General features: G+C 40.9%; 1 protein-coding gene across 4 annotated transcripts in view; it reads left to right on the top strand.

The window, feature by feature from the left end:
- Positions 1–17,120, top strand: part of PRKDC (protein kinase, DNA-activated, catalytic subunit) — a 195,847-nt gene that overhangs the window by 78,440 nt on the left and 100,287 nt on the right. For all 4 annotated transcript variants that reach the window (XM_035277313.3, XM_002758884.6, XM_002758885.6 and 1 more), the window contains exons 37-42: positions 1,728–1,913; positions 2,309–2,413; positions 4,256–4,423; positions 5,910–6,037; positions 15,122–15,329; positions 16,357–16,535. In XM_035277313.3, the coding sequence (XP_035133204.3) occupies positions 1,728–1,913; positions 2,309–2,413; positions 4,256–4,423; positions 5,910–6,037; positions 15,122–15,329; positions 16,357–16,535 (974 nt within the window). The remainder of the gene's footprint in view (positions 1–1,727; positions 1,914–2,308; positions 2,414–4,255; positions 4,424–5,909; positions 6,038–15,121; positions 15,330–16,356; positions 16,536–17,120) is intronic.

A 17,120-nucleotide genomic window follows, 5' to 3' on the forward strand; every position in this document is an offset into this window, starting at 1 on the left:
TGTTGGGGGTCTGATCCTCCCCACTTGAGGAGAAGGGGAGGGGGCAGTGACACTGGGAAGGATAGACCTCTAGACTGGAGGTTTCTGGCATGGCTGAGTATACGGATAGCATCAGGAAAAGGGGGAAGTTAAGTGCAGGCCTACCTAAATTCTAGACTTCGAGGCTCTCTGCCCTTTCCCTCCAAATGCTTTGAGTTCAGCATCAAGAATACCCTGCCAAGCCCTAAGAGAAAATAAAGATGTAGGCATCACAGCCACCTGGGTCAGCGACAGTGATCCTCCCCACCAGCGAGTCCTGCATGCTGCACAGCGCTTCCAGCCAGGTCCTACCTGTGAGCCAAAAGACCAGCGGGCCAGGCATCTGAGGAAAGGAACGCCAGAGGGCGCAGCAGGACACAGGCATCTGTGTCAAGGCCTGTTCAGTGAGATGAAAATGTTAGGCGGAGAAGAGAACCGAAAGATGAGAGACTGTACTGTACCTGTGAAATAAGAATTGCTGTCAAGAGTGAACATCAGAACAGAAAAGGTCTCTTGGGAGTTAAGCATAGGCATCAGAAATTAAAAATGAAATGGGTTGAGAGTGAAAAGACAAAACAGAAAACACGAGAGAAATGAGGAGGAGACGGCTTTCATGCACAAGGTGGAGCAGCAAGGCCTTGGCTCCAGAGAGCAGGGGCCCGGAGAGGCATTTGCTGAGGACACAGCCCCAGAGGAGCCCAGAATCACAGGCCTTGAGTTCCCAGGGGAAAGAAGGCCATGAGGTGTCCAGCATGGTGCATAGAAACAGCTCCACGTGGAACACATTTCTTGAGAATTCATAATCCTGGGGTTTTACCAGGAGAAAACATTCTCAGGTTTCCATTGGAGAAAAAGCAGTTATGTGTGAAGGATCTAGAAATTGAATGACATATGTCTTCTTAGCAGCAGTGTGGATACTGCAAGACTTGAACCAAATTTCTTCCACAATTCATGAAATAAATCTCCAGCCTAGAGTTCTGAATCCAGCTGGTTTATCTATTATGTGAGAGTAGAATGCAGATGTTTTAGACAACCAAATCCCCAAGAGGTCCCTTTGCACTCTCATCAGGATGCTGCTGGGTGGAGAGTGATCAGGCAGTGAGCCAAGAGGGGAGGGTGTGGGTGCAGGACGTCGGCCCCGCACAGAAGCCTGGATGGCCCAGCACTGGCATTGCAGATCAGGAGCTGAGTCGCCACGGAGATGGGGCAGATGGACCTGATAGGCTCAGAGGGCTTTCAGCAATTTCATAACTTGGAGAGTTTGATGATGAATTAATGGCAGACACACTGAAAACAATGAAAGCAAATAAAATTAACTTTAGGAAGTACAAAATGTGCAAAAAGGAAAACCCATTGTTTCTGCTTGAAGCAGATCGCGTCTATCCTGGTCAACATGGTGAAACCCCATCTCTTCTAAAAATACAAAACTTAGCTGGGCATGGTGGTGCGTGCCTGTAATCTCAGCTACTCGGGAGACTGAGGCAGGAGAATTGCCTGAACCCAGGAGGTGGAGGTTGCGGTGAGCCGAGATTACGCCATTGCACTCCAGCCTGGGTAACAAGAGCGAAACTCCATCTCAAAAAAAAAAAAAAAAGAAAGAAATAGCTTCTTTATTTTCCAAGAATAGCTTTGAAATGAAAGTAAATTTTGTTTTCTGTCATTCTCAAAATTAAAAATTTTCCTTCACTCTCACCATCAAATTGTCTCAGGTGAGTGCCGTTTTGAACGGCATGCTAGACCAGAGCTTCAGGGAGCGAGCAAGCCAGAAACACCAAGGACTGAAACTTGCAACTGTGATTCTGCAGCACTGGAAGAAGTGTGATTCATGGTGGGCCAAGGAATCTCCTCTCGAAAGTAAAATGGCAGTGCTGACCTTACTGGCAAAACTTTTACAGGTATTTTGAAATTCCTTTAAAAAGCAGTTATGTTTGTTCTTTGAACTCTGTAACTTTTGTCTTTAAAATTTGATGGAGGTTGCTCCAAAAGCTCATTGGTTTGACAAATAAGAAAATATTTTGACAGGATGGGTGTTTATTTTTACCTTCCTTTTGAAAATTTTACCATTATTATTTATCAGACTTACTGTTTCTTCTGCTTTATCTTTTTAAAGCACCTTTGCATGTATTGTCTCAAAAGTATTAAAGTATTTTACAATAAGCTTGTGAAAATATTATTGAAGCCCAAAATTAAATTTACAGTTTATTTCCAGAATTTAAACATTTGAGCAATGGGTTAAAGAAACAGAGACATAATATAGAAATGTGTCCTGTTTTTCTTTTCCCTCTTTTAGATTGATTCATCTGTATCTTTTAATACAAGCCATGGTTCATTCCCTGAAGTCTTTACGACATATCTTAGTCTACTTGCTGACACAAAGCTGGATCTACATTTAAAGGTAAATAGTGAAATAATTATTTTTTTGGATTACATTCTCTTTCTTGTTTTTTTATTTTTGCATATTTGTGATTTTTTATTATGGAAAATTTCAAGCATTTTTAAAAATAGACTAGCACAGTAATCCAGTAATCCTCCTGTACTGATGAGCCAGTCTCGATAACCAGCCTGTGTGGGCCTCTTTGTTTCCCTGTGCAGTCACCCCACCCGTCAGTTGGCTGGGAAGGCCAAGCAGGCCGGGCATGTTATTTGACCTGTACCTGCTTCAGTTCAGTGTGTCTTTCCAAGACATAAGAACATTTCTTTTCCTTCCTTGCTTCCTTCCTCCCTTCCTCCCTTCCTCCCTTTCTCCCTTCCTCTTTTCCTTCCCTCCCTCCTTCCCTTCTTCCCTCCCTCCCTTTCCCTCCTTCCTTCCCTTCCTTCCTCCTTCCCTTTTTCCCTCCCTTCCTCCCTTTCCCTCCTTCCTTCCTTCCTTCTTTTCTTTCTTCTTTCTTTTTTTTTTTTTTTCTTCCAAGAGTCTCACTCTGTTGCCGAGGCTGAAGTGCAGTGGCACAATCAGTGCAACCTACACCTCCTGGTTTCAAGTGAGTCTCATGCCTCAGCCTCCCGAGTAGCTGGGATCACAGACATGTGCCACCAGGCCAGGCCAATTTTTGCATTTTTAGTGTATTTCACCCTAGTGGCCAGACTGGTCTCAAACTCCTGACCTCAAGTGATCCACCTCCCTCAGCCTCCCAAAGTGCTGTGATTACAGATGTGAGATGCTACGGCCTGAGAACATTTCTTTTAAAGTATAAGATTGTCATATTTGTATGAATTGACATTTGTGTTTGCATATATACTATTTAAATTGGCTTTTTGGGATTGCTATAATGACTTTATTACTCATTTATTAAACAATATAAAACTTTTTGGTGAATTTTACGGTCAAGAATTAATAAATATTGTCATTTAAAGGTTATTAAATTTAAAGTCCTAGAACAATTAGATTTTAAAGCCTATTGAAATGTGGCCTTAATGCAAGAGACCTTATTACTGGATAAAGGGGATAATTATTTGGAATTTTCAGCTGTGTGATTAATCAAATTTCCCATTTCTCCATAGACAGTCTTAGAATTTATCTGCCATGCAAGGGAGATAGGAATCAACTCCTAGTTAAGCTCAGTATGAAGTTCTCAGCTAGTTCTGCAATGTGTAGTTGTTAACCACCCCATCTACACAAAGCTTGTCCAGTACATTTTTACTAGGTTCATTATTTGTAGAAGAGGAAGCACATACCGAATCAGCACCATGTCGTATTTATTTGTGTGTCTACAGCCTGAGTCAACTGACCAGCCTGGTTAAGATTCAAAGGTGAGGTTTGTAGGCTGGGAACAGTGGCTCACACCTGTAATCCCAGCACTTTGGGAGGCTGAGGTAGGTGAATAGCCTGAGGTGAGGAGTTTGAGACCAGCCTGCCCAACATGATGAAACTCCGTATCTACTAAAAATACAAAAAAAAATTAGCCAGGTGTGGTGGCAGGTACATGTAATCCCCGCTACTCTGAAAGCTGAGGCAGTGAGAATCACTTGAACCCAGGAGGTACATGTTGCAGTGACCCTACATCGTGCCACTGCCGTCCAGCTTGGGCAACAGAGTAAGACTCCCATCTCAATAAAAAGATGAGGTATAGAATTGTGTTCAGGTTGGTTTTTAATATAATTTAGAAATTATGCTGAAGTCATTCATTGATTCCAAATAGTGCTTTATTTGCAGCGTCTTTAGAAAACAGTAATTTTATTTATTCTGTAGGATCTGTAAGCCACAATTAGTGCAGTTTCTTATGTCTGCCTTGCTCCACAGGGCCAAGCTGTCACTCTTCTTCCGTTCTTCACCAGCCTCACTGGGGGTAGTCTGGAGGAACTCAGGCGTGTTCTGGAGCAGCTCATTGTCGCTCACTTCCCCATGCAGTCCAGGGAATTTCCCGCAGGAACTCCGCGGTACAATAATTACGTGGACTGCATGAAAAAGGTTAGTTTCTAGTAGTATCAAGTAAGATTAAAACACTGATTTTTTTTTTCTTGTTACATATCTTGATGAAAAGAAGTGTGTGGAACATACAGAATCAGAGAAGTGCTCTAACTTTAAGAATTCATTTGATTCACTTGGAGAGCAGTGGTGGCAGGAGTATATGTGAATCCACTGGAATTTTTTTTCTCCCATTTTTAAGTTGTGAAACATTTTATGCATAAAATCGAATATATAAAGTACATATAAGTTATGAATAATGATACCAAAAGAAGCTAAGAAATGGAATATTACCAGTAATTTCCAGTTTCTAAAATTTCATAATGATTATTTAAGAAGCATTTCATGATTATCCCTGATACTATACGTTGAGCATCTCATTGCTGAAATGATTGGAACCAGAAGCATTTCAGATTTTGGAATGTTTGTATATACATTATGACATATCTCAGGGTTAGGACCCCATTCTGGATATAGACATGAAATGCATTTGTGGGGTGTGTGTGTGTCTGTGTGTTTCGTTGTTTGTTTATTTTGAGACAGAGTCTCGCTCTTTCACCAGGCTTGAGTGCTGTGGTGCTCTCTTGGCTCACTACAACCTCTGACTCCCTGGTTCAAGCAATTGTCTTGCCTCAGCCTCCCGAGTAGCTGGGATCACAAGCACGCGCCACTACACCTAGCTAATATTTTTGTATTTTTAATAGAGATGGGGTTTCATCATGTTGGCCAGGTTGGTTTCAATCTCCTGACCTTGTGATCCACCCACCTCGGCCTCCCAAAGTCCTGGGATTACAGGCATGAGCCACCATGCCCGGCCTTTTTTTGTTTTGTTTTGTTTTTGAGACAGAGTGTTTCTTTGTCACCCAGGCTCAAGTGCAGTGGAAACTGCACAGAATAGTTTCAGAGATGAAAGAAGGTATTATGTCCACGAGATGGGCTAAGGGTCCTTGGAAATTAAATATGCAGAAGCAAAATTTAAATAAAAACATACCTGTTTTATTCTGAAGGTAAAATTAAGGGTGTCTCCTAGAAAGTAGAACAGATACTGAGACAGAGAAGGGGATGGTTAGGATGAGAACATTGAGGGAGCGGCCTGGGTTGTTGCCTCTATAGCAAGGACAATGTGGAAAGCATGCACATGACCAGAATCGGAGTAAGGGCAAGAGTCTCTGGTGTGGTGAAGGAGGGGGCCTGTAGAAGGCGCATCACCATGGCCTCTCAGAACCTGAGACAGAGAGGAGAGTAACATTTGCAAAACCTAAAAAGAATACAGGCCCAGTATGTAGTAAACACTGATATATACCAGCCACCCACAATATCTGTAAAAATGACAGAAATATTAGTATTTAAGTCTGTGAAATTGTTTTTTTATATGTTATTATTTTTACTATATAAGAAACTTTTTAGATGTTTACATTTTTCACTATGTAGCTAGACGATTGAAGCAAAAGTAAAACCCAACACAATTTTGGTGATGCATTCCTTCCAGTTTCTAGATGCACTGGAACAATCTCAGAGTCCTATGTTGTTGGAATTGATGACAGAAGTTCTTTGTCGGGAACACCATCATGTCATGGAAGACTTATTTCAGTCCAGTTTCAAGAGGATTGCCAGAAGGTAACTCATTCTAGCCTGGGGTCCCAGGAGCCATATGCATTTCATTTTCGTCGGAAATTATCTTCTCTGTTTCAAAAAAAGCTTAGCTGCAGTTGCACTCTTGCAACTAAGCTTTATTTGGTTTTTGTCTTTAAAACAAAACTTTTATTATAATTTTTCAGACATATGCAGAGCTAGAGGAAGAGTATAAATAAGGCCCCATATTGAACAAAGTTCAACATTTTCCCAGCTTCATCTTGGCCTTCTGTTTTTTTTTCTTTTTTTTGCTGCTGCTATTATAATTTAAAGCAAAGCTCTGATACCATGTTCTTTCACCTCTAAATCCTTCTGTATATATCTCTAAAAAATGCAGTCTTCTTGAATAGCTACAGTACCGTTATCAACTGAATAACATTGTTAGTAATTCCATAGTTGATTTCCTTGGTCATCTCAAACGTGCTCACAGTGTTGGGTTATTGGAAATTTGATCCAAACAAGTTCATATATGGCATTTCACTGTTGTGTCTCTTCAGTCTGTCTTCATCTAGAACAGTCCCTCCTTTATTAATGTTTTGTTGTTGAAGAAACTTAGACACTTGTTGTGTACAATTTCTTAAACTCTGGATTTATCTGATTCTTTCATTTTCATTTAACTTCTTCCTCCAGCCCTTGGATTTCTGTAAATAGAAAGTTATATCTAAAAGCACAGTTAGATTCAGGTTGAAATTTTGGCCAGACTGTTTAATAGTTGATGCCTTATACTTATTCATGGCATTAGGAGGTGCATAATGTCTGTCTCTTTAGCTGTAATATTTGCTTTATATATCTGGGTGCAGCAGTGACGGGTGTAATTTGCAGTTGTTGTATCCTCTGGCTGAATTGGCCCCTTAAGCCTTGTATAATGACTTAAAAAAATCGCTTTTTATAATTTTTGTCTTGGACTCTAGTTTGTCTGTTATAAGTATAGGTTCTGCTCTATTTTGGTTTCCATTGGCATGAGATATCTTTTTCCATCCCTTTGTTTTCATCTACGCGTGTCTTTATAGGTGAAGTGTGTTTCTTGTAGGCAACAGATCATTTGGTGTTTTTTTTTTTTTTTCTTAATTCATTTAGCCACTCTATTTTTATTAGACAATTTAGTCCATTCACTTTCAGGTTGTTCTGGTAAGTGAGGGCTTACTTCTACCATTTGTTATTTGCTTTCTGGTCGATTTGTGGTCTTTTCTTCCTTCTTCCCTTCCTGTCTTCCCTATTAGTGAAGGTGATTTTCTTGGGTTGTGTGTTTTGATTTCTTGCTTTTTATTTGTTGTATCTTATTTTTGATTTGTGGTTACTGTGAGGCTTTCAAATAATACCTTATAGCCCATTATTTTAAACTACTGACAGCTGAACACTGAGAGAAAACTAATAAAAATTCTGTACTTTAACCTCATCTTCCATGTTTTAATCTTTTTGCTGTTTCAAGTTATACCTTATTATACTATGTCTGGAAAAGTTATCATTTTTGATGAATTTATCTTTTTAGTCTTTCTACTCAAAATATAGGTAGTTTACATCCCACAATTGCAGTGTTATACTATTCTGTGGTTTTCTTTGTACCTATTAGTGAGTTTTATCCCTTTAGGTGATTGCTTATCACTCATTAATGTCCTTTCATTTCATGTTAAAGAACTTGTGGCCGGGAGTGGTGGCTCATGTCTGTAATCCCAGCACTTTGGGAGGCCGAGGCAGGTGGATACCCTGAGGTCAGGGGTTCAAGACCAGCCTGGCCAACATGATGAAACCCTGTCTCTACTAAAAATGCAAAAAATTAGCCAGGCATGGTACTGGGCACCTATAGTCCTAGCTCCTTAGGAGGTTGGGGCAGGAGAATCGCTTGAACATGGGAGGCGAGGTTGCAGTGAGCTGAGACTGTGCCACTGTACTCCAGCCTGGGCAACAAGAGCGAAATGCTGTCTCAAAACAAACAAAAAACTCCTTTCATAATTTCTTGTATTATTTCTTTTCTGGTGTTGATAAATTCCTTTAGTTTTTGTTTTCAAGGAAAGTCTTCATGCTTGAGGTATATTTTTATAGGATATACCGTTATAGGAATAAAGGGTTGTTTTCCTTCAACATCTTAAGTATGTCGTGCCACTCTGTCCTGGCCTACAAAGTTTCCACCCGGAAGTCTGCTGCCAGACCAGATGTGTTGGTACTGCTTTGTGTGTTACGCATTTCTTTCCCCTTGCTTCTTTCAGGAGTCTTTGTTTTTCACTTCTGGATGATTGGTTGTTAGATGCCTTGAGGTAGTTGTATTTGGGTTAAATCTGCCTGGTGTTCTGTAACCTTCTTATACTTGCACATTGATGTCCTTCTCAATAAGGTTTGGAAAGTTCTCTTGTTGTTATACTTCTGAGAAAACTTTCTACCCCATCTCCCTCTACCTTCTATTTAAGGCCAGTAAGTCTTAGATTTGACCTTTTGAGGCTATTGTCTAGATCTTGTTGGTGTGCTTCATTGTTTTTTATCCTTTTTTCTTTTGTTCCCTCCGTGTATTTTCAAATAGCCTGTCTTCCTGTTCACTAATTCTTCTGCTTCATCAGTTCTGCTTTTTTCTTTTTTTGAGAATGTGTCTCGCTCTGTCACCCATACTGGAGTGCAGTGGCTTAGTGTTGGCTCACTGCAACCTCTGCCTCCTGGGTTTAAGTGATTGTCCTGCCTCAGCCTCTTGAGTAGCTGGAACTACAGGCACATGGCATGGTACCCAGCTAATTTTCGTATTTTTAGTAGAGATGGGGCTTCATGTTGACCAGGCTGCTCTTGATCCCTTGAGCTTGTGATCTGTCTGCCTGGGCCTCCCAAAGTGCTAGGATTACAGGCGTGAGTCACCGTGCCTGGCTTTTTTTTGGGGGTGGAGTGGGGTGTGGAGTCTGGCTCTGTCTCCCAGACTGGATTCCAGTGGTGCAATCTCTGCTCACTGCAACCTCCACCTCTGGAGTTAAAGCAGTTCTCACGCCTTAGCCTCCGGAGTTGGTCGGATTACAGGCATGAACCACCATGCCCAGCTAATTTTTGTATTTTTAGTAGAGATGGGTTTCACCATGCCCGCTTCAGCCTCCCAAAGTGCTGGGATTACAGGCGTGAGCCTCCATGCCCAGTCCCATCAGTTCTGCTTTTAGGAGACTCCAGTGCATTCTCCAGAATGTCATTTGCATTTTTCAGATTCAGAATTTCTGCTTGATTCTTTTTAAATTTTTCAATCTCGTTGTTAAATTTATCTGATAGGATTCTGAATTCCTTGTCTGTGTTATCTTGAGTTTTTGTTGGCCTTTGTCAAAACAGCTATCTTGAATTCTCCATCTGAAAGGTCACATATCTCTGTCTTTCTTGGATTGGTCTTGATGCCTTATTTAGTTCATTTGGTGTAGTCATGTTTTCTTGGCTGGTTTTGATGCTTGCAGATGCTCACTGATGTCAGGGCATTAAAGATTTAGGTATTTATTGTAGTCTTCTGGGCTTGTTTATATGCTTCCCTCTTGGGAAGGCTTTCTATGTGTTGAAGGGACTTGTGGGTGTGATCTACGTCTTTGGTCACTGCAGCCATAACTGCTTTAGAGGCCACACTATGTAATAATCTGCTGTAGGAGGCACCCCAAGCCCACACTGTGTATAGACTTACAGACGTATCACCTTGGTGGTCTTGGTTAAGACCTTGGAAAGCTCCCTGGATTACCACCAGGCAGAGACTCTTGTTCCCTTTACTTACCTTTCTCAAACAAACGGAGTCTTTCTGTGCTGAGCTGCCTGTAGCTGGGGGAAGAGTGATATGAGCACCTCTGTAGCCACCCCCTCTGGGACTACATGGAGTCAGACCTGAAGCACAGCACAGCACTGGCCCTGCACTGGGTCTCATTAAAGGCCTGCAGTGACCACTGCCTGGCTACTGTGTATGTTCATTCAAGGCCTAGTGGCTCTACAAGGGAGCAGCAGGCAAATCTAGCTAGTCTTGTGTCCTTTCTTTCAAGATGGTGATTTCCCCCTGGCTCCAGGTAGATCCAGAGATGCCATCTATGGGCCAGGCTTAGACTTGGAAACTGTAGGAATCTGCCTGGTGCTCTATTCCACTGTACTTGAGCAGGGACCCAAACTGCAAAACAAAGTCTTTTTCATTCTTCCCTCCCCTTTCCTTAAATAGGGAAGTCTCTCCCTGTGGTCACCATTGCCCCAGGCCTGCAGTGAGTACTGCCTGGCTACTACTGGTTTTCACGCAAGGCTCAAAGGCTCTGTAGTCAGCTTTGGTGAATGCTGCCAGTCCTAAGCCTCTCTCCATGGCAGTGGGTTCCCTTGTGGCTCAGGGCAGGTCCAGAAATCCCATCTAAGAGCCAAGGCCTGGAACTGGGGACCCCAGGAGCCCACTTGGTATGTTACCCTGCTGTGGCCAGGCTTGTGTCCATGTTGCAAGACATGAAAAGTAATGCCAGTCTCCTTTACTCTTCTTTTTTACTCAAGCAGAAGGGGTTTCTCCCTGTGGCCACCACAGCTGGGAATGTGCTAGATCACACACGAAGCTGCATGGCCCTAGGTGTTACCAAGCTCCATGGCAAGTACTACCTGGTTATCATCACCCAAAGACCCTTTAGTCAGTAGGTGATGAGTCCCATCAGACTGAGTCCTTCCCTTCAAGGCGTGGGTTCCCATCTGGCCGAGACTGTATCTAAAATAATTGCCTGGGAGCCAGAACCTGGAGTGAGTGAGGGCCTCAGAATTCTTTCTGGTACCCTGTTCTGCTGTGGCTCAACTGGTATCCCAGTTTTAAGACAAAGCCGTCTTGATTCTCTCCGTCCTCTCAAGCAGAAGAAGGAGTCACTTTCATTCTTGCAGGCTTCACTACTTGGGTTGGGGTAGGCAGGGCCAAGCACTCCCATGGTGGCCACAGCTGGTATCTCAGGTCATGTGCCCCCCAGGTCCACTGGTTCTGAGCCCAGCCCGGCACTAGGATTTGCCCAAGAATTGCAGATTTTGTCATCTTAGTTGCCGTTCAGGTTTATTTGGGACCTCAAAGCACTTTAGACCATGGTGGCAGGGCTTGCCAGAATGTAGGTTCTCTTATAGGGCGGGTCTAAATGTTCTCTCAGCGAGTGCTGGCTAATTCTGCCCTGGGTTGGTTTCTGCTGTGACAGGACAGCACCGAATTCCAATGCAAAGCACCCAGTCACTGTGCTTTTTGTCCCCCAAGTGCAAAGCTTGTGTGTCCTGTGTGTGACTGCTGCCGGGGGATGGGGAAGGAGTGGTGTAGCTGATTGAAGACTATCTTTCTTAGTTTCTTCAGTGCCTCTTTCCTTAATAGGAAGTTAAAACCAGTACCGTGATCACTCACCTGATTTTTGGTTCTTAATGACGGTGCTTTTTTTGTGTAGATAGTTGTTTATTTTGGGATTCTGCAGGGGAGACAATCACTGGAGACTTGTCACTAGCCTTCTTGGTCCACTGCTACCATTGAATTTTATCATTCATTCATCTGTAATTTTATCATTCATTCATTTATTATTTTTGAGATAGGGTCTTGTTCTGTTGCCCATACTGGAGTGCAGTGGCATAATCATTGCTCACTGCAGCCTTGACTTCCTGGGCTCAGATAGTCTTCTCTCAGCCTGCCTGGTATCTGGAACTACAGGCATGCTACCATGCCCAGCCTGGTTTTTTTTTTTTTTTAACATTTGAGAGGTTATTCTTAAGTTGCCTGGGCTGGTCTTGAACTCCTGAGCTAAGTTGATTCTTCTTCCTCAGCCTCCCAAAGTGCTGAGATTGCAAGTGTGAGCCAGCATACCTGGAATTCAAATATTTAAAAAAGAAATCATACTAGTAGTTCATAAACCCTTCAGGATATAGAGGAGGAACACTTCCCAACTCCTTTTGTGAGGCCAGTAGCGAGACCATCATAAGAGAAAGCACAAGAAAACTATAGACCAGGAAGTATCCTTCATGAATATAGACACAAAAAATTTTAAGGATACATTAACTTACTCAGCAACACTTATAAACAGTGTACGCTATAACCTTTTGGTGTTTATTATAAGAATGCAAGTTTTCTTTTCTTTTTGTTTTTTAAATTGTACTTTAGGTTCTGGGGTACATATGCAGATCATGCGGGATTGTTGCATAGGTACATACATGGCAGGGTGGTTCGCTGCCTCCGTCACCCTGTCACCTATATCTGGCATTTCTCCCCATGTTCTCTCTCCCCAACCTCTCCACCCACTGTTGTCCCTCCCCTCCCATCCCCTCCCCCGCCCCCCATCAGACCCCAATGTGTGATGTTCCCCTCCCTATGTCCATGTGCTTTTCTATCTGGGCATCAGTTAGTCTTAGATTTTTAAATTTTAGTTAGATGCAGACAAACACTTGACAAACTGCAGCACCCATTCATGATAAAACTGACAAAGGCTGTCTATGAAAAACCAGTAGCCAACAAAATATGTAATAGTGAAGGACTGCTTCCTCCTGAGACTGGGAGCAAAACCAGAGCGCCTGAAAAAATAAATAAAGAGAAATAAAACGCAACCTAATTTTTTGCTATTCAATTTATTTTCTTATTCTTTTTTGTTTTATAGGATTTTAATATAACTTCCTGTCTTCTTCCTTTACACTGTGCATCTTACTCTCTTTTCCTTTCTAATGTTGTTTCCGTTGATACTCTGTAATTACTCAATGGCTTTACAATATACACTTTAAAAAATGACAATACCAGTATTAGTACATAGAATAGTGACATCTAAATGAAGTTAAAATTTTTCATTTTAGCTATAGTTTTCTTAGAACATGCCATCTAAGGATCTACAGTAAAATTTTGTGTTCTAAAATCATTTGATGTAGTTTTGTGGTTTTTACACCAATCAGTAATGCTAATTTAATTAATTTTCAAAGTTTAGAGATTTTTTTTTCTTGACTCTAGTTTCTTTTTGAACATGTAAGATATTTACATGAATAAAATCAAAGCTGTATAATGAGCTGCATTGCAGAGGGTCTTTCTTCCATCTCTGGCCCTTCTCTCATTCCTCTTTTGCCTCTTCACCTTCCCATGTCTTCCACCTGTGTCTTGTACAGATCATTCCCTAGCAGCACATAGAGAGCCTCCTCATTCTTTTTTATTTAAAATGTGTTTAATTCTTCATTGCAAAGAAGTATTATAGTATTTTTAAGGCAACCTTTTACCAGTGGACTTCTGGGTTCAATCTTCTGCTGTTAAACATAATGCCACAGTGAAGCCAGATGTGGTGGCTTATGCCTGTAATCCCAGTGCTTTGGGAGGCTGAGACAGATGGATCACTTGAACCCAGGAATTTGAGACCAGCCTGGGCAACGTAGCAGAACCCCATGGTTAGAAAAATATTTCTTAAAAATAGTAATAATGCCACAGTGAATAGCTGTTTATTTATATCGTCTTGTATTTGTCCATATATCTTTGGGGTACATTCCTAAATGCAGATGAAAAGGCAAGTGCATTTGTAATTTTGCCAGGTATCTCTGTATTGCTTCTTTTGGGGCTGTATTATTTGAATTCTTTCCTTATTTGTAATGTACTAGAGTATCTGTTTCACCACTGTCTTGCCAACGTCGTGAAATATTTGGATTTTTCCCAATTTATAGGTGAGAAAGGGTCTCCTCTTGTTACCTTCTTTTATTATGAGTGAAGAAAATAAAAGAAAATTTTTCTTTATTATGAGTGAAGTCGGACATATTTTTACATATTTAATTTGCATTTGTTTTTCACTAAACCATCTACGGGCCCATTTACAAAATTAGGTCTTCGCTCTTTTAATTCTGCTTCTTTTTACCATCTTAGCTTTTTATGTAAGAAATGTTTTAAGACTAGAACCCATGTGCTTCTCTACCATGCTTGCTATTGGAAAGCTCCTCTAGAGAAAATGAGGCTAGGATGGTGCATGTGTTATTCCTTTCAGCTACTGTAGCAAAGTAGCACAGAGTGGGTTCCCTATAAACAACAGAAATGCATTTCTCTTGGTTCTGGAGGCTGGGAAGTCCAAGAATGTACTGCCAGGAGACATGGTGTCTAATGACAGCCCACTTCCTGGTTCATAGGCAGCACCTTCTCTCTGAGTCATTCATGGTAGAAGGGGCAAGGAATTCTCTAGGGCCTCTTTTTTTGAGACAGAGTTTGTCTCTTGTTGCCCACACTGGAGTGCCATGGTGTGATCTCAGCCCACTGCAACCTCTGCCTCCTGGATTCAAGCAATTCAAGCAATTCTCCTGCCTCAGCCTCCCAAGTAGCTGGGATTACAGGCATGAGCCACCGTGCCTGGCCTGTGGTGCCTCTTATATAAGGGTACTGATAACTTCCCAGCAGCCTTACCTCCTAATAAATCACATTAGGGGTCAGGGTTTCAACATAGGAATTTGGGGAGTCATAAGCATTCAGTCCATTATAGTGCCTAGATGAACTTTGCAAAGCCTGTGAGGCATCTAGTAGTGTCCTGCAGTCTTTTTATTGACTGAGTTATCTTCTGAATCTAGTATTTTTGCCCTGGTTATCTAACTTGATGGCATCAGGATTTTAATGGTTATTTAGTCTTAACCCTCTTATTTTTATAGATGAGCATACAACTCCGTTCTTAATTTGTAGATTTATAGACAAAACTTTATAGATGATTATTCAAATAAGGTATTTTTCAGGTGAGTAAATAAAGGACCAGATAGGTATATTTCTGTTTGGGAAATAGCAATGGTGGTTCATTGGTAAGGAGAAACTAGAATTTTAAAATCACAACTGCTGAGTTTTATATCCTGGAAATGTGACCATTTTTAGGCTTGAGACTCTTCCAGAGACTTCCAGATGTTCTTTAAGCAAGACCAAATTTGAAAGTAAATGAAAACAATCTTATTTTCAATGGCCACATTTGATTCGAAGATTTTGGGGAGCGAATAAAAACAATATAGTTTGTGTACAAATGTTTCTTGTATTTTGTGGATTTTACATATATGTAATCCTTAAAGTTATTTTTGTAATTTGTAATCATTATTGTTTATTTTGCCTGTTATGTAGTAGGCACTGAAAGTTCCTCTTCAGAGCAGGAATGTTCACGTGATTTTATCTTGTTTTCTTAGGGGTTCATGCGTTACACAAGTAGGCCTTCTGGAAAGTGTATACGAAATGTTCAGGAAGGACGACCCCCGCCTAAGTTTCACCCGCCAGTCCTTTGTGGATCGCTCCCTTCTCACTCTGTTGTCTCACTGCAGCCTGGATGCTTTGAGGGAATTCTTCAGCAGAATTGTGGTGGATGCCATTGATGTATTGAAGTCCAGGTTTACAAAGGTACCATATGCCTTAATCAGTTAAATAGTAATAAGAAGTGAGCAGCCTGCTTGACTTGTGTGCTTAGACACTGCTGTGTGCTCAGTCACTTGGCCTCTGCTGCTTGAGGAGTGTGCCACATAACAGACTGTATGGCATCTGCATTTATTTCCTGTGGCTTCTGTAACAACGTAGGCAAATTTGGTGTTGAGAACAACATAGATGTATTCTGTTATACTTCTGGCTGCCAGAGATCTGGAATCAGTTTCACTGGGATGACATCACATTGTTGTCGGGCGATGCTTGCTCTGGGAACTCAGGGAAGAGCTGTTCCTGGCCTCTTCCAGGTTCCGGGGGCTGCCAGGATTGCTTTGCTTGTGCTGTATCACTCTGGTGTCTTCCTCCCCCGTCACATTGCCATTTCCTGTCTATTTAATCTCCCTACACATCCTCCGTACGAGGTTGCCTGTGGTCTTATTTAGGGTCTATCCACCTGAACAATCCAAAATAATCTCATCACAAGGCCCTTAACTGAATTTTGTCTACGAAGTCCCTTTTTTGTCACATGAGGAAGTTGTATTCAAAAGATTCAGGGATGAGGGCATCTTTTGGATACCTTTTGTAGGGCAAGGGCGGGATGTATCATTCAGCCTCCCTCGGAATCCTATTGGGAAATACTGTGAATACCCAGATGCCACATTGTTAAAGCAAACTTCAAAATAGCTGAGAAATTTGTGTCTTAATATGTTGAATTTTCACTTTCACCTGCTGTTCCCATATCTTCAGTAAGATTTTCTGCAAACATTTCCTACCCTTGGCTCACTATTTGGATGCCATGCATTATTTCCTGCTTCACCTATTGTAACATATTAATGTTTCTATCTGTGTTCTAGACCCTGGACAATTACACACTCTTATTGAAGTGATTTAGCATTTTTGACTGTTAAAATTCTGTCGAAAGGATATTGAGTATTAAATTTGATATGTTTAATAAGATATATTTCATGCTTAATAAGACCAAAGATAATTATTTGTTACCTTTTCTAAGCTGAATGAATCTACCTTTGATACTCAAATCACCAAGAAGATGGGCTACTATAAGATGCTAGATGTGATGTACTCTCGTCTTCCCAAAGATGACGTTCACGCTAAGGAATCAAAGATTAATCAGGCCTTCCATGGCTCATGTATTACAGAAGGAAATGAACTTACAAAGACACTGATTAAGTAAGATTTTACTTCATTTTGGATTCTATTGTATTTCTCAGTGCTTTGGGTAAATATATTTTTATGCGTGTATATAATGTGAATATTTTATTTACATACTGAGCTTTTATAGTTTTCTTATGTATACACTATTTAGGTGAACTTTAGGGTATTATTGAATAACAGTTGTTTTATCTTGTACTAATCTTTGACAAAGAATAATACCTTTTCTTTTACTGTTCTTTTCCTGCTATTTTTTTTCCCCTCGAATAGTTTGATATATTTTTGGTGATTTTCAGTAAGAAAATATGTAGAATATATATATATATATATATATATATATATTTTTTTTTGTCATTTGAAATTAAAGGAATAGTAAATGTTTTTTTAACAGGCATTCTAAAAAACACAAAAGTAATCAAATGTATTTTCTCTAAAACTTGTTTTTAATGAAGTTTTCCTCCTAGTAAATATTGAACACAGACTTTGCTGTGTCTCATTGGCATCTCCGAACAAACTCATTATTGCCCTCCTCTTACCTAGTCAGTGAATGACGTCAGTCATGACTGGGCTGTTGTCTATACTCCTTGCTTCCTTATCTCTTTA

This window comes from Callithrix jacchus, chromosome 16 (genome assembly GCF_049354715.1).
Source record: "Callithrix jacchus isolate 240 chromosome 16, calJac240_pri, whole genome shotgun sequence".
NCBI lineage: Eukaryota > Metazoa > Chordata > Mammalia > Primates > Cebidae > Callithrix > Callithrix jacchus.